We start from the raw sequence: 21,814 nt of genomic DNA on the forward strand, positions 1-21,814 counted from the left end.
GCTCTAGGAGAATACAGATCAATTTGTCTTTGCCACCTGGGTCTGAGACTGTACAGGGCTTATTTAGTTACTTAAGATTATCAGAGTTTCTAAACTTTTGTAGATAATATTCAAACTGCAAAGATGTTTCAGAAATCCACAAATAATTCCCATGCTACACGATTTGAATTTCAGATTTAGGGATCATGTTTTATTGGATTAGGATACAGAATCTCTCACCAGTTTGTCTAAACTTCTGGAAAATCTTATTTTAACTATGTAGAGAACTTTAAAAATAAAATCAGGACATCCTTGTCTCCTGAATGATTTGACACCGCATTTTTTGTGTTAAGCAGATTACCAGAAAATTCATTATCGTTTTCACCTCTCCTACCCCATCTCACCTCGTCATCTCTCTCATTCCCTCCCCCCCTCCCCATCCCGCTTCCTTCCCCTCCCCATCTCTCCTTTCTTTGCCTCACCTTACCCACCCCACATCTCCTCATTCCATCAAGAAAGCCAGGTTAGGAGGACCAGCGAGAAGGGCGCTGTAGCTGCCATCAACTTTTCTGCATAATAGTAACTCAGATAATCAGGAAATGTTCCCTTATCTGGCCTCGGGTACTGATGCTAGGTGCTGTGCTGGGTGGCGTGGCTGAGATCCGCTAACTCAGCACAGATTGGGATTAATTTAGGACCATCCTAGTCTGTATGGCACTAGGCAGTTCATTTTACCAGAGCACCATTAAGGAACTACAAAGGAATTTTGCTGTTTCAAGGAATGATTTGTTTTGCTGGTGACATCATCTTCGACAAGCCCATTATTAAATAGATTTGTGATTTGGTTTTTTACAATGTAACTGACCCAAGTCCTCTTAGGAAAATTGGAGCCATTCTAGCATATTTTTGTACTTGCTCTGACAGTTCCAAGCTGATCATTTTATTGCTGCCCTAACATTAGGTCACTGTCTCTCATCTCGAGTGGTTTGTGTTACTTTTGATTCAATTCAATTGAATGTTGTGATTGATTAAATGAGGAAGAGCATTAATTGCCTCCTTACAGTACTGTGTTCCTCTGAGAAATTCAACTTCCATACAGAGTACTCTTTATGACCGAGTACATCTTAAAGCTTTACATCTGTGTGTTTAATCTACTCCATTTCAACTTTGTCTCTATCTTTGGCCCAGAATTGAGCTGTAGTTCAGAATGAAGCACTTGTGTATAGAAGGACTGGTACCAAGCTCTAACAACAGTTAGTATCTTCAGCTTGTTTGTGAAGGTTGCTTTATGTTCCAAGAATGAGAAATGCCATACCTATTTCTTAAACGCGATACCCAAGAAATATGAAGAATATTTTCTGAAATGCCATGCTTTTCTCTCGTAATTTAGTTTTCATTTTATGCAATAATTTTTCATCCTGTTGGGACATAGAGAGTATATGCTGTAGTATATATTTCACAACATTTGCAGGTAAATGCAGTGAGGATAATGCACAGTTATACAGTTTTATACATGTGGATGAGTCCAGAACAATGGGGCACAAGTATAACTTAGCCACTATCTGATTAAATAAGGAATTGCTTTACAGGGGGTGGTGAGGATGTGCGACATGCTGTCACATGGAGTTGTTGAAGCAACTAGTATTGGTCCATTTAAGGGAAGGCTTGATTCATACATGAGAGAAAGGAATAGAGGAATATGGAGGCAGGGTGGAAAAAGGTCATTAGAGTGGGAGAACGCTGGTGTGCACTATAAACACTGGCGTAGACCCATTGGGCCGAATGGCATGTTTCTGTGCAGTAAATTCTATGTATGTAGGTGACATCAATATCTATTTTATTGTTTGGGATGTATTTATTGCCCATCCTTGTGTGCTTTAACACATTGAGTGTGGAACTGGAATCACACATTGGCCAGACTAATTAAGGGTGGCATTTGGGTTTCTATGACAAAGGGGCAACTTCTCATGGTCATTTTCTGGTGATAGCCCTCAAATCACCCGATTTTTTTTTTTTGCATACAGTTTTACAACTTGCCCTGGTGAGATTTGAACTCTCAACCTCTGGATTGCTAGTCCAGTACCATAATCACTGAGCTTGCTCATTTACAAGCCTGCTGCATCACTTTGTTGTACTATTTCAAACACTGCCATAACAGAAAAGCACAATAATATAATTCATGACTGGTACAACTGTATGTCCATTTACTACAGTACCAGTTGATATTTACCTGATATCAGTTTTCTACAGTTCAATTAACATTAAATGTTTTTGTCTTTACCTGACTTAACAGCTGGGACTTACTTAGCTTAGACATGTGATTTAATTTAAATGTATGGAGGAAACTGGTTTATAGTTTTACACTTGTGATGCCAGATTGGAAATGCTTTCATGATCAGTCATCAAGGGTAATGTTTTGTTACTTCAACACCACTCCCGATCTACTGTAGCAATTTTACATATGAAGTTTTATATAAAAATGAAATGTTAGAAATACTCTGTCTAAAATGGCTAGGGGATTACAGTAGCACAATTTTTATTTCAGAAATGTTGGAAGATTCATTACACTGAAGAGTAAAGTATTCTTCTTGCAAGTTACTTCTGAAATTCAAACAAGTGCTGCAAGTGAAAGTTAATGTGTTATAACTTTGTAATGATTATGTATCTTTTCATGCTGTACAGGTGAAGCTGTTATTCACAAAAACGGTAGAGGAACGACAGCAACATCCCATGGGCAATAGTTCAACCACAGTAACGCCAGATGTTAGCGATAATGAACCAGAGGACTATAGATACTCGGACACCACTGACTCTGACCCAGAGAACGAACCTTTTGATGAAGATCAGCATACGCAGATAACAAAAGTCTGAAATATTTTTATGGGAAAATTAAAACTGCGAGAAAAAGGAAACAAACTTGAATAAACTGAAAGCAAGTACCTTTTTAATGGCAATAGGACAATGTGTCAAGTAAAATGCTACACCAATTATAGGAACAATGATCTTTTCCTGACCAATGTTGTTTAGCCCCATACATACATCCGCGAGGTTTTGACACTGTTGTCCAATGAAAAAAGATTGCGTAGATATGTTATGTATATACATTTTTGTGTGTCAAATGACACATAAAAGCGCAATCAGGAAAAAGAGGCACTTTCCCATTTAATTCCAGTTTTATAAAAAGTGGAGACAGATCTGGTGTGTACGTAGGAATTTTTTTCCTTTTGTGTTATGTTGCCAACAGTAGGTGCTAACTTACCTGTACAAAGGGTTTATGCCCTGCCCCTTTAAATCCATATAACAACAGATCAGTCTGTTATCAGCGCGGAGGAATTTTGAAAAGGTTTGCATAAAATGCATGTTTTGGGAAAAGGCATTAGAAAGGATGCACAGAAAGGAAAAAAAAATCCATAGTCTGGTTCCAGTACCACCTACAGCTCATTGCACCTTTCTGTAAGGCATCAAGCCCAGCAGATTGTGCAGTCAGCTGCAACTGCTGCTTGCTTTTTGTGCTTTCAAAGCACACTGGTGCTAGAAAAGGCAGCTGGATTGAGGAATTCTTTCTGGGCGGAGGCTTGAACCTTGGGCAAAAAAACCAACTACTGGCCCACAGATGTACAGATTGTGGAGTCCATGTAGGGCAAATCTTCAAGTTTTTTCCTTCCTTTCTTTGGGGGGCGGGGGGGGGGGCGGTGTTGCAAGCTGGAGTCCCTTGATAAAAATGGCTCAATCTTATAAATGTGGCAGCATGCCCACTCAAAGTTATGACAGTTAATGTAAAAAGGAGAATTTTACAGTGATTTAATAAGTTAGCTAGAATTATTTTAATTGGTGCTGCTCCACTATGTCCTGTGTAACCAAGGCCAGTGCTTGAAGTTGATCACTCTTTTGTTAGTACTGTTTTGGACTTTAAGTCAGTATCTATATAAATTACATTCATTACGTTTGTGTAGTACTAGCTGTTTTATTTCTATTGGCAAGATGTCATCTTTCTCCAGACCTAGTATTGGCATATGATACATAGTAAGGGAAAATTTGGATTGGGAGTATGCAGCATGTTTAGGTGACGTGTGTCACATACATAATGTGTGTTGCGTGCAAGTAGACAGGGAAAACTATTGCAACCAATGTTTCAACAGGATAAACAGGTTTTAACAAAAGGTCACAGTATGCACAGGATTTTAACATTAAAAATAAGAGGTTTTGTATTCATGTTCTAGGAAGCTGTGTATACCTTACTCATCTGTAACAGCATGAAATTAAGTCTGTTGTGCTCTGTTGGTTAATGTGTTAAACCGGTAGTCGTCGTCATTTCCTGTAATTGTAGAAAAATAGAACTGCATACTCCCATGGGGCCCAGCCAAATGGAGTTACACAGACGTGGTAAAAGTCTGATGTGAGAATCCCTTTATGTCCTCTTTCAAGAGAGAAAAACAGACTGTTTTAGATGGGGGAAACTATTTTGCTGGAGGGTTATTTCATTAAATTGTATCTATTATTTTCATTACTTCAGCACAAAATTTAATATGCTTGGCCATTTGGTGATGGACAACTACAATTACAAACATTACGTCCAGCTCAGCCTGGAAGTAACTTCCCAAAACATTTAGTGTTGGTTAGTGTCTAGATGTTTCAGTTCTGGTGTCCTTGCTATAAACCATGAATCTTTTAAATCTTTCTTTGTAGTGGCGCTTCAAAACTGTCCAAAAGCTAATGTGAAGAGCATGAGTTGTGCAGTGAAAGAGAAATGGACAAATGTAGCTCAAGAGGGAAGGAATATAGGTTTATAGATCAAATTACAAGCTTCTGCTGACAGTCTTTTATTGATGGAACGTTCCTTTTAATTTTTTTATTGATTTTCCCCCTCCCTTTAAGATCCCTTCACTTCTGTTGCTTAAAACTGAACATTTGAGACATGCCACTTTTGAAGAGTTTCCTTATGTATATCATCTTTCATAAAGACGTTTACCACTGAATCTTATTTTTATATTGATAAAAAAAGGAAATTTTGACAACCAGGAGCAGGCAATAAAAGCCAGTTTGTAAAAGGTGCACAAAAACAAGTGAAGGAAAATTTCCTGCCTTACATGCCTTGGAAATACTTAGCTTGGCTTCAGGCAAAGTATTTATACAGCTTTATTTTCCCTTTAACATTAGCGGGCAAAGAGACGGCCCTTTCATCTTCAGAACACTGAAAATAAAATTCTCAGTGTCACTTGGAACGATAAGGAGCCGGGGTAAGAGCAGCTGCATATTGTACCAGGCTTTTGCACTGTAAGAGTTTTTTCATTTTCTGTTGAAAATCGAGGGTGTATTGGGGTCCATAAACAACTTTTCCAAACCTTCCAAAGGCCTTGCATGCTGAAGGTGGAAAAGGTGGCAATAGTATGTTTTCATATTCTTGTATTGATACCATCCTGTAGAGCCAGACATGCGTTACTTTGACTGAAGAAGTTGTCCAGTCTCTCTTTTATTTATGACAGTATTCATAATTAGTCTGGTAAATACATTCTGTAGGTTATCTCTCTTGAGTTTCCAGACTATACGCTTAATAAAAAATTCTTTGGATGTGCAGCAGCTTAATGTCTGAAATTGTTTGTTGACGGCATCACTGTAAAGGAATTTACTGGGCCATCCTTAGTCATCTGTAGCCCCACTGAATTATATTTGCCACAGTAAATCACAAAGGGCAGTTGCATGGGTAGCCTCAGGGGTCCTGCACTGTGGCACAAGATATGGGCTGAGTGGATTTCACAGGCAGCATCAAATATCCAAGTTTCAGCTTTAAAATATTCATAAGGTGCCAGTGTGAGAGTCCATGTCATTAGTAATACCAGATTTGTGCAATATGTTTAACAAAGCCTGTGGTTGCCACGAAGTGCCTCTTGTTTACTTAAAATACTGTTCAAAATTCTGTCATCATGCATGCAGATGGAAAAGGTGGAACTGTGCACTATAAAGGGGCTTCACTGCAGTGTAGGACAAAGCTGCCTGCTGCTCTGCCTGTTCAGATTTGGATTTCGTTTCATATAGAATATGTATACAAAAATATATTTTCAGCCTGTAAAACAGCCTTTTCCATTTCAGCCTGTTAAAGATACTATTGTGCTGTGCAGCTATTTGCTCTGTGTGTAATGCTATGCACTGAGAATACACGAAAAGTCAACCAACCAATGTAAATTGTACAGGTTATTGATGCTCATAAAATCCAATGTCCATTTGTTATTGTATGTGTTGTTTGTTAACTACCCTTTATCTTACTGTTATAAACTCCACTTAAAACTGATTAAAGATTAAAGTCTCATTCTTGTCATTGTGCAGTGGTTATAGTATTTAACCTCAAGTGTTCCATCTTGAATGGTTATATTTGCCTTCATAATCCTGTTTTGCTAAATCGATGTAATTTTGTGGAAGAATACTAAAGATCTGCAACATCTTAAAACTCACTTTAATTTCTTGAATACAAGGAATGTGAGTATCTGTGTTTTGAAGAAAATCCCAAATCCATATGATGGGACAATTACTTCTTCAGTAATATGACAGTTATGAGTAAAAGTGCCCGAGAGTGCTGTGACTGGCATTTCCACCTTAAGATTATCAATATTTTCCGCCATTATAACCAACCCACTTCCCTCCCTCTCCATTAATTTTTCCCATATAAGATAAATTGAGAATTGTAAAATCATTTTGGCCTTTCCTCGTTCTCCCATCTAGGAAAATGTCTGTTCTTTAATAACGCCACGGTTTTTGCTTCTGTTTTCCTATGTGGATGTCCATTCAGTATACTGATTGTCCTTTGTGTGAAGAGCAGCTTCCTGGCACTCCTCAACCAATCCTCTTATCCACAACAACAACTTGCATTTATATAGTGCCTTTAATGTAGTAAAACATCCTACCTGCTGTTAAGGTTTATTTAGAAGTAGTAGTTCAGACTTGCCTCATCTCTGCTGTTTAATATCTTGCATACTTCTATAAGTTTCCGTTTATTGCCGCTTTTCAAAGCTGAAAAATGTAGGTTTCTGTAGTCTTTCCTCGTTGGTCCGCAGTTCACTGGGTACTAGTGGTTCATTTCTGCACCAGTTCCAGGGCTTGAATGTTTTCCTGATGTTTTGTAATCAAGGTGTATTTTGACCAGAGTATTGTAAAGTTTCAGCATATCATCCTCTGACTTATTACTGATTCAGCTATATAGTTAAGCATTCCAGTGACTATGTTTACTGCTGTTCCACAGTGACTAGACATGTTAAGTGCCAAGTCTGCTAACACTCCTTGATCTCTTTCAACTTCACCCTAGTTCTGTGTCATTCAGTGAGTTCATATATTGCCCAGTTATTTTTCTTCTTAATGTGCAATGCTTCTAATTGAATTTCATCAGCCACTGCTTCACCAACCTTTTAATCTAACTCGGTTTGTAGGTCTTTGGCTGCTTCCCAGTTTATCATCTGAATTTGGTCAATTTGCGTTGAGCCAGTATATAGATGTACATTGGAAACAGTACGGGCACTCCATTCAGTATTTCCCTGCCACCACACATCGTTTCTTCCCCCACCCTCACAAGTTCCGATGACTTCCTTAGTTCCAGGAAATTTCTTAACCATTTGCAGGTTTTACTTTGAATTCTCACCACTTCAAGCTTATGTGACAGTCTCTCATGTAGAATTTTGTTAGGCTTTCTGGAAGTCTGGTTAAATTATGTCATAAGCTTTTCCATAGTCCACTTGGAGTGCCGTATCGTCGAAGCAAGCTGTCAGTCAGGATCTTCCCCGTCTGATGTCTTGTTTGTTGTTTACTAGATTGTGATACAGGTATTCCTCTAGTCTGCTCCATTCCATTTCTTTACCAGATACTAATGCAAGACTAGTTGATCTGTAGTTGTCTTGGTCATATAACCTTTTTTGAATTTGGGTATTTCTTTGGCTTATTTCCAATGCAACACAGCTTCTTGGTCATTCCTCGCAAAAATGGTCAGCACTTCATAAATTTCAGCCCAAGTCATAATACTCTGGGATAAATACCGTCCATCTTGGAGTTTCTTTTGAGGCTATCTGGGACTTCCATCTCATTCATGTCAGCCATTATAAGCAGCTCAGATAATCTCTGCTACTGTATTGCATGCTACTCGTGAGGGAATATCTGGAGCATAAAATCCACAGTGAGAGAGAAGCATTTTGGCCTAACGAGCCTGCTCCATCCAGAGTCCATGATATGATCCTTTTGTGGATGTCTTTCTTCCACTATAACCACCCAGCTATTGATCCTCTATGAAACAGTAAGTTCCTTTATCTATCTCCCAGGGAGGGGAAATCAACCAGTATGATCAATGCAGTACAACCCTCAAGTTCCTTTCAATAGTCATCAATCAGCTTATTGTTTTTAAAGGTATAACTTGACCCCCAAATCAGCTACTTTCTACTTTTGTCTTAAGATACTCACCTCTATCCTCTTTGTTACTGCCAGAAATTATTTCACTGCATTATCAGCTGCTTATGTTTATTTCCTGATTCCTCTTCACTCCTTTGACCACACATCACCTATTCCTGCAGGTTCACATACCCATCCCAGCATTTGCTCTTTCTCCCTGCAGACTTTGAGGAGTTTGTTCTTTTATTTTACTTTGGATTCTCATGGTAACCTATTTAGGGTCATGCCTGTTTAGTCTGTGCTTGTTGAGTACAGGTATACTTGAGAGTTTATTAAGTTACTACCATCATTTAATTTCTATCCATCCCCCCCGCCCCCCCAATTAAATTTTTTTGTTCTTCCATCATTCACTTGAACATAGCCATTTTTCAATTGTACACCTGGCTTCTGGACCTCGGCCATGTTAAATAACAGATAATGCTATGTTGTGATCACTCAAGCAGGGGTGCCATTACTTTCATTCCTTGTATACTATCTGAATCACTGTTAGATGAGATATGAACTTCTGTTGGTTTTCAGATGGACTGGGCCATAAAGTTCTCGTGCATTGCATTTACTATCCTTGACTAAACCACCTGGGCATTCCCAATTTATATTGGGTTAGTTGAAATATCCCAGAATATTATATTGTAGCACTAATTAAAATGTAGGGATTGAGCCAGCTACTTGACAATTCACCATTTAGTGAAATAGTTGACGCTTTGGTAATATTTGTCTTGGTCTCGTTTGATGTGACTGAATTTCCCGTCAGGCAAATATATTTTCTGATCAGATGATTTGACCAGTAATGAAAAATATTAAATTCCATTTCTAGGATTGTGAAGGCAAAGGGTTAAGAGTTCCTTTTTAGTTTTGTTGTTTTCCACTGTTATGTTCTTGATGGAGTGGGGGGGGGGGGTTCAGTACTACTGCACAATTGTATCAGTTATAAAATCTGAAACCATTTTCCTTACTAATCTTGTAACATACAATAGAAAGAATTAGGCCACCATCCAAAATGTGGTTGGGAACATAAGCATAGAAAATTATTCTTATGAGTTATTTCATTTGCAGCAGCTGCATGGTGATCTTTGCTGTACATTAAGGTTGCTGGATTCCCTCCTCAGGTCTTTTTATTCTGTTGGCAGTAGACTCTGACTGTTGTAAAACTATTTTCCTCATTACCAAAATTATTGTGATTCAATTTATAGCTGTTTGTCTATTTTGTGCAGGTTTTGCTTTGCTCCAAAATAGTATTATTTTTAAACAAGAAAATTCTTCAAGTGAGAACAAGCATTGATCAGCAGATAAGGATTTTGTCATGCATTGATTGAAGCTTCCTCCCTTCGATGCCACCTTCTGGATTCAGGTCTCGCATTTCTTTGTTAAATATTTCTACCAACAGCAACAGAAGTACTTGCATTGCACAACTTTTGAAAAGTCTTGACATTTGCTCACAACTGTTGAAGAGCTTGTCAAGCGCCATCACTCCCACACAGGACCATAGTTGGTTGAAGTAAGTGAAAATTGCAAGACTGAAACATTAAAGATTCTCTTGAATCTTTCAGCTTTTGGGAGGAGAGAACTGCATGGAACAGTACTCCTCTATTTCCAGACACATTTTTCTTGATTGTAGTGGCCAAATTGCTTCTAATTTGGAACTTTTGGGTTAGGTTTTATGCCCATTGAGTATGAATGCCCAAAATTTGTGTCGTTGTAAATTCTATGGTGAATAGACCTTCACCTTCCACATTTTGCACTCCTGCCTCACTTATGGAATGTTACAAAAAGCTTTTGAAAATGAGGCAGTTTTTCTGGGCAGGGCTGATAAATTTGGGAAGCCGAGAGACAAAAGAAGATTCTTCTGGCTTGACCTTTTGTGATTTTCTCGAGAGGAGAAGTGACAGTACTGGAGCCACTGCATTGATTATATTTTGATAGGAAGCCGAAGATGACGGTGTGAAGGAGCCCCTGAACCAGAGCAGGTGGGATGGGAGGAAGAGTCACATAGGGTTTTGAGAAGAGTTGTAGGAGGCATGACAAAAACGTGATTTTAGAGTTTAAGATAGTGATCTTACGAAAGGTTTGTTGCCTATTCATTTGTCACTAGCTTCAGCCTCTGTTAAGAGTCAATGAGCTTAGATTAAGGAGTACTGGGAGAAGCTGCAAAATAGAGTTGACACAATGGATTATCTGAAATGTTGTGATCATCTGTGCACTTACACTTGTCTAATTGCATTCTAGTTTCTATGTTGTGTTTTTAAGTCAGATTATAACCACTTAGCTTCTGGAAAGGAACTCCTTGGTAAGTAAAATGGGAAGTACCCATGGACCTGGATGATTTTAGTGTAGAGCCTCGTACTGAAAGATCCAACAACTTGCATTTATATAGCACCTTTAACATAAAAAATGTGTTCTATGGCAATTCACAGGAGCGTAATCAGGAAAAAATTAATGTCAAGTTAAAGGATATATTAGGAAAGTTGACTAAAAACTTGGACAAAGACAGATGGGGTTTAAGGAGAGACTTAAAGGAGGAGAGATATGAAGAGCTTTAGGGGAATTTCAGAACATAGGGCCGAGACAATTGAAGGGCACGGCGACTGATGGTGGGGCAATAGAAGGAGTGCACAAGAGGCCAGAATTGGAGGAATGTCGAGTTATGGAAGGGTTGTAGAGCTGAAAGGCTGCAGAAATGGGAAGGGCGTGGCCATGAAAGGACTTAAACAGGAGGATTAGAATTCTTAATTGGAGGTGTTGGAGAACCGAAAGCCAATGTAGGTCAGCTAGGATGCAGTACGAGGTGGTCGGGCTCAGTGAGGGATAGGATTTGAATAGCAGAGTATTGGATGAGCTGAAGCTTTTGGAGTGGGAAGTGTGGGAGGTCGGACAAGGAAGCATTGGAATAGTTGAGTCTGGATGAGGGTTTCAGCAGCAGATGGGCAGAGGCAAAGCGATGCTACAGGATGCAAATAGGTGGTCTTTGTGAGGGAGCGGATATCGGGTTGGAATCTCAAAGTCAAATGTGAACCGTCTGATTCAAACTGAGGCAGTAGACGTGCAAAAGTGAAGTATAACCATAACATAGTCATGGTTAGTCTAGTGCAATATTAGGAGGACATAGACGAAGCAACAAATAAATTGCACACCAGTTTAGTAAACTAAACGCTGGAATGACATTACTTCAAGAACCACGAAAGGGGTCACATATTCAAGACAGGAATGGTATAGACGCTGAGAGAAAATGGTCATTCATGGATACAAGACTTGTAAAGTAAAGCAGACTGAGGCAGCAATTAGAAACCAGAAAGGAGCTGACTGTCCCCACCGGAGACAAGCAGGAATTTTCATGGCCTCGACCAATTTAGAGCTACAAGCGGGCGCCCTAGTTCTGCAATTCCTTCCAGTTCCGCAGTTGGAGAATCTGAATTATTTCAACATCTTTGTCTTACATGTGATTGAGGGTCATACAAGTGTATAAATCTACAGCGACTGAGCTCTGTTCCAGAGTGATCTAGAAAACATATTTACAAAATGTAGAACTTGCCTTTGAGTGATTCCTAGCCTACACAAATATTTAGAATTATTTAATTCACTCAATCAATATTACAAAGGGGAAATATACTATAAAGCTTCGCAGTTACGGAAAGTCAAGCACGCAAATCTAGCTACAGCATTAATGTGCAAGCTTTAGATGGTGTACCACAAAATAGGATGGCTGTAAAGAGAAAATTAACCCACATTCTTTTAGGTAATGCCCATATTCAGTATCGCAGTTTGGCTGGATACAGAAAAATGTCTTTAAGGTTGAATAAAGGTGCCTGGTTCACAACCTTGCCGACATTTGGCTTTGCAGTTAGCTTCATCCAGTGGATCAGAGCATTGGGTCTAATTTTGTTCACTTTAACATAGAATTATGTCAAAATCTGATGAGATATGTTGAGCAGTACTCTTCTGAAATGTACTCAACTGGTCCATTCTGACTGGAGTGTTCCCACAGGTCCCTGGCTGCAGTATCCTGCTGCTGGTTTGAGGTCCCACCCGCTGGCCAGGCTACAATTTGGCTGGCTGTCGGGTAGGAATCTGAAGCAGATTATTTACCGGGTATTCCCCCCGTGCTCCCCTGCATCCTCCCTGTTCATATCAGGGCCAGCATGTTTCATCTCAAAACTCTTTGAAATGTCAGTGATTTCCCAGTTGGATAGGCAGTCTGCCCCATTGCTGATGGAATTTGATCAATAAAAAAGCCCAGATTTTATTGACATTATCCTGATATTTAAATGACCTGGTTTTTGAATGTTCCTTAATTTACAATATTTGGTATTTAACATATGTAGAGCATCAATTTTGAAGTGAGCAGGACAATTCAGGTTCCATGGGGTTAAATACTAGGGTTGTAATCCGAATAATGATTGGTGTTCTCTTGAATTGCATCGTTCGAGCGAATTGAGGAACTTAATAGTAATGTCTTAAGTATTTCAAAATCTGCCACTTAAATTGCATACAAAGCACAACCGATTTCCTGAAGAGCTGCCATGTAAAATAACCTTATTGGAATTTGATAAAAATATATGTACATCAGTGGATAAATAAGATTATGACTAACCAGGTGCGCTGAACAATTCTAAATTAGATTGATAAAGGAACAGGGTTTTTTCAAAAATGATGAAAGGCTAATAATACATATAATTCAAAATTATTTACTAACCAGGTCTAATAACTAATACTGTAACATCTTTTATAGTTGTCATTGTTTAGGTGAAATGACACCAAGTATTTAATGCCAACGGTTTGTGTAGATTATTATATACTTGGAATATAGGAGTTTGGTTCTGTCCATGGTGGATAGTATAGTACGTCGGCAGTGAGGAAATGGTTCATCCTCCATTTTGTTCAACCCAACAAAACTGTTGCAAATGCAGTAATTTAGAGTGGATCACTGTTTCATGCAAGAGTTCATATGCTTATATAATCAACTAACAATTGGCTATGTAGCTATTAGCCATTTTTAAAATTCCTGTTTGAGGAGTAATAAGGCAGAATTAAGATGCAGAGTATACCAAGTGAAAGTAATTTCAGATCTTATCAAGCTTTTTGAATTCCATTAATTAAAGAATTCCTGCTGTTTTATGTTGTTTTTAGAGGAGAATACTGTTGATCCAAGATTACTGATAAGTAATCCACTTTTTTGTGCCAGCTTTCTTCTCCTAAAACACTAACCCTTGCTGGGGTTTGGTCTCACAAGCACTTGTAGTTCCAATACAGTGCCTAAGTGGTCGTTCTTTCTGTTTGAGGGTAGGCATCAGTATTTCAGCAGACTATTCAGCTGCAAAGGGTATCGCATGTAGCCTAATCCTCTTGTCTCGCACATTTTCCAGCATAAGTCACTGGATAGCAATCAGCTGCAGAAATCCTGACTAATTTTCCCTCTCTAGCTGGAGCATTGAGGTCAATTGTGGGACCCCCTCCCTGCTGCTACTTTTGCTGATAGCTAATTCATCGCCAACAGGGATAATTGAACTTGGGACTTTTAAAACTTGGTACATTTACCCATTAATCCAACAACTTTTTTAATGACATCAGAGTACCAAATTTGTTGAGAGAAATTTGTTATGAGTTTTGTTTTTTCAATGTTTATCATGAATCCGGCCAACTGTTTTATTATTTTTGCCCAAATCTCATCTTTGTGTTTTCAAAATGACTTAAATTTTTTTTACGGTACGTGGGATAATTATTGGTCAATAAGCTCTTGGGCAACCCTAAAACGCACCTGCACAAACAATGGCAGATGGGGATAGTTGATGCACAAATGGAGAATTAAAAGTTCTCCAGTGTGTGATTGTGGTCACCCAGAACAGACCATGGAAGATAGAACCACTCAATACCCGATTCACAAATACGAAGGAGGCATCACAGCGTTACACTCCACTATATTATCTGGCTTAACCACCTAAATGTAAAATTATAGTTGTTGCCGTACATCTATATCAACCATACAAAGTAATAGTAGTATTGGTCAACACCAAACCAAGATTGATTGTTTTAATAAATGTTAGCTATTTAATTGTCAGATTATGCATTTTGTCTTGCAGGAATATAGCTTAAGGATTTTGAGTATAAATCTTCAAAATTATATACTATATACTTATGAAAGCAACAAAAACAATTATTGAAGGAAAACCCTCATTTAAATCAGGTGAAGGAAAAATCCAGTTATTTTGGCCAAAACATTGTGGGTTGCTCCTAACCTTCAGTAAGTTTCAGGGCTATCATTTTTATTCATCTCAGTCAGCAAGTTTGCTAAGAGTTTCATTCCTACTGACCCTCTTGTAATACCGAAAGTTTTGGTTCTTAGACCGCCATGTGGATGGTAGTCAGAGTATGGAAATGGCTGTTTACATTTCTTTGGGGCAGTGAAAGAAGAACTAGATTTAATGTATAAAATAGGGTCAAATGTAACATTTGAGAGCAGAAAACTTATATGGGAACCAGGCCAGCAAATGTTACTTTTACAAAATTATCCTTGTTCAAAGTTTTTGAAAAAAGGCTGTGAAATTAAAACATTAAAAAAAAAACTGCAATAGGTCTGTTTCATAAACATTCCAATGTACAATAAATGGAAAATCTCAATTAGAGCAGAAAAATAGTCTCTTGTGGCTTTTACCAGCCAAATAGTGTTACATAACACTGGTGTAGGCACATTTAGAAACTACTCAAGTGTGTATATTCTTTTCACCTTCAAGTGGCAAGTCACCCATTACAATAAAAGCTGACACTGTAACAACAGATTCACTGCTCAATAGGATCTTGCTAGGTGCGCTCTCCCAATTTTCCTGCTTCTTTTCAAATATGTCCATTTTAACATGTAGATGGGGCCTCTCTGTAATGTGTTTAACCTCCCAACAATACAGCACTCCCTCAACACTGCACCAAAGTGTCAACCTAGATTACGTGTTCAAGTCCTGAAGCAACACTTGAACCCACAACCTTCTGACACTGATGGGAATGCTTCCAAATAAGCTGAACCAACACATAGCTGTAGAAATGAAACGCAACAGTAAGAAATTCTACCAGTGCAATAACACCAATAAGTTTTTCAAAAGTATTGCGATCCCTTGATGCAAACATGGTTGATATTGAGCATTAGAGGTGAAACTAGTAGGATCCTACCTATTTACAAGGTTCTACACCTAAACTTATGATTGGTATCACTTGCATGGCGATCCTAGACATGCTAAAAACAAATACATTTTCAGGGATGAGCACGATATATATCAGGGTGTTAAGTGAGAGAATAAAATCTATGAAATACTGACTATCATTGTGAGGGGCACTTAATACAACAGAGCTTCCACTGGATTGAAGACCAGCCACTTGGTACCTATTTTCACAAAAAGCAGAAAAACACCTGAGTGACTACAACCTCATTAGTCTTGCATGAATAATTAGAATGATAGATAATACCAATGAGAAAGTGACAGTGTTGGAGCCTGGGTACTTAAGTGGCTGGCTGCAAAATTCATCATGTAGGTTGGGAGCCGAAGAAATCATTAGAATCAGGACTTGTACCAAAGGATTGAAGCGAAAGGAACATAACACCCATTTATTTTAATTGCATTGAGCCTGCCATCTGTCACTGGTAAAAATGTTATAGGCTATCCTCAAGAAGGGCATTGTGAAACAACTCTGATGGTTGCTTTTTTAATTCAATGATATAACCTCAATATAAAAAGTTACATATGGGGGTGCTTTGCCAACCACCACCGGAGGAGAGGGAAGAGAAAGAGGAGGATGTTCCTGACCTTGGACACCACACTTTAGGAAGGGTGTTGAGGCTTTGGAAAGGCTGCAGAGGTGATTTATTAGAATGGTACCAGGGATGAGGGACTTCAGTTACGTGGTGAGGCTGGAGAAGCTGGGATTGTTTTCCTTAGAGCAGAGAAGACTAAGGGGGGATTTGAAAGAGGTATTCAAAATTATGAAAGGTTTTGATGGAGTAAGTAAGGAGAAACTGTTTCCTTTGGCAGCAGGGTCGATTACCAGAGGACACAGATTTAAGGTCATAGGCAAAAGAACCAGAAGTGACATGAGGATAAGTAGAATTACGCAGCTAGTTATGATCTGGAGTGCACTGCCTACAAGGGTGATGGAAGCAGATTTAATAGTAGCTTTCAAAAGGGAATTGGATGAGTACTTGAAAGGAGAAAATTTGCAGGGGGAACGAGCAGGGGAGTGGAACTAATTATATAACTCTCAAAGCGACCGCACAGGCACGATGAGCCAAATAGCCTTTATTCTATAATGCTTACCTTTAGCTAACTGCCTATCCATGCGGCCACACTGCCTTTAATATTGAGCGCCTTAGTTTTATCAGCAAGCCTCATGCAGCACCTTATCAAAAGCCTTTTAAAAATCCATGTACACCATACCCACTGCATTTCTTTTCAGTTGGCTGTTGTCAGAGTTGCTGAGGGTGTGCGAAGGCATGCTATTGCTAGAGAAGATCATGGCAGTAGTGAAAGATTTGAAAGTGCGGACAAGGATCTTGGTCAATTATCTGGGGCACAGGGTTTCAGTGGAGCTTGCCGAGGGTGGGGATGCGTCCCACAGCAGTTTGAGTGAGTGATGACAGGCCTGAAGAATGAAACACTCCATTTCAGGCACCCAATGTGATTATCATCCATTCCTAGGTCAGGTAAACTGCGCACATGCAGAGCAAAGGTCCCTCAATTCTGCCCCAAAAGCATACCTCAGCCTCGAGCTCCATACCACACAATCCCTGCATCAGTCTGCTGCTTTACTTTCCTATTTCCACACACCACCCTTCCTGTGGACTCTGAGTGAGATTCCTAATTAGTGCCAAATTAGAGATGGTTTTTTGTTGTATGGAAAATAGCAGAGTTGTATGGAGAATAGCAGTGCTCCCTGAGGCTGAAGCAAAATAAATTCTTGCAAACATGGCCATTTCTGGCCTCGTGCCACAGACTGGTGGGTATGTCAACAGCAGCCACCACATAAGTTAAGCACTTGGAGTCTTCACCACCACACTTGTACATAGCAACAGTCAGCCCTGGTGGGACAACCTATGATTAACCAACACCGGCACAGCAGGCAAACAATAGTATGCATTGGTGCAAAGGTTGAACCTGAAATCAGGCAGTAAGATTACGCAGAACCCGAGCCCTTAGCAAATCTTATTTGTAACCATAATGTGTACTATATATGGTAATGTTTTGGAACCAAATATCAATTGGTACAAAAACTCAATTAAAACAACAAAGTCCCTTGAACCAATCCTTCAGCTGTAAGAGAGATGTTTTGGAATGCTGAGCAGTCCACAATGGAGAAGCTACCGACAAGTCAAGTCCATTTGTCGCTTTGTCTTCACTAAATCATTAGATTTATTTTCGGATTAAATAACCATTAAATATTTCCATGAATTTTCTGCTAAAAATTAAGCAATTTTTTAACCTCAGAACCTTGTACACATGAATGATGTAATTTTTCATCATTTTTTTTCAGCTGGATCAAGAGCTCTAATCACATGCATGTATATTTAAAAATCTTAACTAAAAAAAATTAAAATTAATCAAGATATGGTGCTTTATCCTGAAACCATAACATTGATATAATATTGTTTACAATTCAGAGCTAGACAAAATCGTGGCGAACATACTGTTCAAAAAATAGCATAGTTAAAATAGTCTAATTTATTCAAAATTTGGTGTGGAAATTATGTTTTGAAAATGGATGTTATGTTAATGTCATCAAATTAATACCACATAATTGGCTCCATAATCATCATACACCTTTGACTCAAATGGCAGATATCATGAGATATAGTTCCTAGACATTGTGATTGCCTAGACCATAATGGTCCTTCCCAGTCTTGTGTTCCTATGTTTGACAGTATTCATACTAGCAAATGATTGCCTATGAATTCACGGTCTGTTAATACACAGGATTAATGCGGTGCAAATTTATTGAAGAACCTAATGAACTGCCTGAAATAGCGGGCACAGTCTTGCCTAACAAAAACCTATATCGATCTCAGTCTTGAAATTTGAGATCCTCAAATGTTGACTATTAGTAAAACGATTTCCATTGATGGAGGGGCTTTTTGACGGAAGAAATATCCCAAGGCGCTTCACATATAGACAAATGAAAAATGAATGCTTAGCAAGAAAAGGAGACATTAGGAGAGGAGATGAAAAGCTTACTCGATGTTGACCTAACATGGTAATGGTTAGAGAGTCAATTGCTTGACTAAAGTTTTCCTTTCATTTAAGATCCTAAGGTTCTACTACAAAAATATTTTGTCATAAAGGTTGATTTCAGTATAAAATAATTGTTTCTTTTGGATATGGTGTTTTAGAAACAGCTCTTAGATCATATATAGTTTGAAAGAACAATAGCAGGGATGTTATCACAACATTTGGCTTGATCAACAGGTGTGTACAATGCAGTTCTGAGCATTTGTAATCTGAGTGTTCAATATGTTCACATTTTCCTACAAACTGGATTTTGACAGACTTACTGGTCTTACTGTCTCTTTGCTCTTGGTACAACAGGAAAGGATTAATGAATTATTTGAGTGACCTGTGATCATTTCTGCAGTATTGCAACATTAAAAAAAACTAATTTAATTATGCTTTATACCCAATATTACCTTTATACTTGCAGCCTTGTGCTGGCACTGCTCTTCGTCACCACCCTCACTTTTTGCCATTTGGCATATTTTTGCATTTGATGAATTGAAGACTGAGTACAGGAATCCTATAAACCAATGCAATACTCATTCCTTTGGTACTTCCCGAGTATCTCAGGCTTGCCATCTTCTGTGTCATGCTCCTCTGCATCATAGTGGCTTACACTGGGTCTCAGTATGCCATTGCTGGATTAGCATATTTGGAGGTACATGACTAGGCCAGTAATGAACATGCCAGATCTCTTATGATCCCACTAATTTTATGAATGCTGATACACGAGCAAGCTGTCAGAAGAAAGGTGGTGCAAACTAGCATTCTACATGGTGTCTTTTTTTTTAACTGAGTATGGCAAGATATGTGTGATGGTGAGTTCTTAATCTTTGTAAGATCCAGTGACTCCTTGCAAGGAACATAAGGATGTACAGAACTTGTAGCTCACCAGATATGAGCCGCTTATATGTATACGATTTAAATGCTTTCCCTCATTTTTCATGGTGGTTTTGCCTCCAGAGTTTATAGTTTCCTGCCTTACAAGAAATGTTTCTATAATTTGCCTTGACCCAAAACTCAGTAGAATTACGTTTGTACTTTATGCATGAAAATCAATAATTACAGATTACATTTTAAATGTAAAATTGAATTTACACTCTTAATATATTTATCCCTCAACCAACATCACGAAAATCGATTACCTGGTCATTATCATATTGCTGTTTGTGGGAGCTTGCTGCTTGCAAATTGGCTGCTGTGTTTCCTACATTACAAAAGTACTTCATTGTTGTAAGCGCTTTGGGATCTACTGAGGTTGTGAAAGGCACTATATAAATGCAAGTCTTTCGTTTTCATTCTATCTCTCATTGCTAGTTCGTCCATTTCTATCCCTTAATGTACTGCATTATACAGACATTGAATCAATTGCATCATAGTCCTCTACTCTCTACAATGCATCTCATTCAAGCCTGATCATGTTCTCACTCAAACGTCCAAGCATGTGCATTTCCTGCAGGGTTCACTGGATAGTAATATAGAACAGGAAGCCGGGTCAGTGTTCCTTTGCAAACTCAAGCACACCGAGGCCAGTTACTGTTGACCCAGCTGAGCTAATGTAACTCAGCACGGATCAGGGATTGTACCTGGGACTTTCCCGATTTGTAAAACTGCAGCCACTGACTGACATAAGCATCTGAGCATTGGGTGTTTGTCAAATCCATTTTTACATGATTACCCACTTCTGTGACAAAGTCCAAAGATATAGTCTGACACATACCTTTGAGGTGATGTGTTTCTAATATTCATTTTGCCCCTATAAGGTAACTTATCACACAGGTAATGTAACACCAGTTATAGAGCCACTTTCACTGTATCAATTCAGCTAGCCGTTGTGAGTTTCAGTCCTCGATGATCACAGGCTAGCAATGTGAAAAATGTGCTAAAGTACTATTTTCTCATCCAAAAATGGCACTCGGGTGAACTGGTTTTACCTCATAGTTTTGAAGTGAAGTAAAATAGTTGAACAACATACTGGGACTGTAATCTATGCATGCTTCTAAGCAATCTCAAGAGCTCTGCATCCTGTATATTTCACTGCACGAGGCCTAATATGTTTTCCCTGCTGGCAGGCTGCCCATTCCTTTTTGAGGTGTGCCCACCAAGCTCCTCCTCCTATGACAATGACTTTCCTTTTATATTATTGATAACTCTAACTCTAACCCTAAATTCTCAAAAGTATCTCCCATATTTTAATGGATCACTCCTGACTTGTTTTTAATGAACTGTTTTAAGTTTTGTTCAAGAAGGTCTTACATCATCCATTTTTAAATAGCTAACGTTGCTGTCACTTTAAAAGCTACCTTATTTGAAATATGACATTTCTTAAATGCCAATTTGTAATTGTAATGAACTGTCACTAATATTATCAAGCATCGTCATTTATCAAGAGCTCAAGTGAAATATGCGCTGAGGAGAGCTGAAAAAAGAAATGAGGCGGGCAAAGAGAGTTTGAGAAAAAATTAGTGGGTAACATAAAATGGAACATTACAGTCTTTTATAAACATGTAAATAGTCAAAGGAAAGGGTGGAGCAGATTAGAGACCAAAAAGAAGATCTTGTGGAGCCAGAGGGCATGGCTGAGGTACCGAATGAGTACTTGGCATCTATCTTCATAAAAGAGGATGCTGCCAATGTCACAGTAAAGGAGAAGGAGATACAAACATTGGATAGGATAAAAATAAATAAAGAGGAGTTACTTAAAAAGTTGACAGTGCTTAATGTAGAAAAGTCATCCAGTCCAGATAAGATACATACTAGGTTGCTAAGGGAAGTAAGAGTGAAAATAGCAGAGAATAGCCACAATCTTCCAATCCTCCTTGGATATGGGAGTGGTGCCAGAGGACTGGAGGATTGCAAATGTTACACCCCTGTTTAAAAAAGGGGAATAAACATAGTAACAAGACCAGTGAGCCTAACGTCGATGGTGCGGAAACGTTTAGATACAATAATCTGGGACAAAATTAATTTTCAGTTAGTAAAACATGGGTTATTAAATGACAGCCAACAGAGATTTTGTTATTAATTCTCAGGGTGTGGGCATTGGTGCCAAGACTGGCATTTATTGCCCATTCCTAGTTGCCCTGAGAAGATGGTGATGGGCTTTCTCCTTGAACCACTGGTACTGGTTTGACACAACTGTTAAAGGTATATTGTGTGTGACAAACTTGATTGAGTTC

At 38.7% G+C, this 21,814-nt stretch overlaps 1 protein-coding gene across 1 annotated transcript in view; it reads left to right on the forward strand.

Moving 5' to 3' along the window:
• ptenb (phosphatase and tensin homolog B) overlaps positions 1–6,199 on the forward strand; it is a 173,419-nt gene extending 167,220 nt beyond the window's left edge. Inside the window, exon 9 of the mRNA XM_070876895.1 lies at positions 2,662–6,199. Coding sequence (XP_070732996.1) covers positions 2,662–2,850 — 189 coding nt within the window. The 3' untranslated portion in view covers positions 2,851–6,199. The remainder of the gene's footprint in view (positions 1–2,661) is intronic.
• Positions 6,200–21,814: the final 15,615 nt, after the last annotated feature.

This window comes from Pristiophorus japonicus, chromosome 3 (assembly GCF_044704955.1).
Source record: "Pristiophorus japonicus isolate sPriJap1 chromosome 3, sPriJap1.hap1, whole genome shotgun sequence".
Classification (NCBI taxonomy): domain Eukaryota; kingdom Metazoa; phylum Chordata; class Chondrichthyes; family Pristiophoridae; genus Pristiophorus; species Pristiophorus japonicus.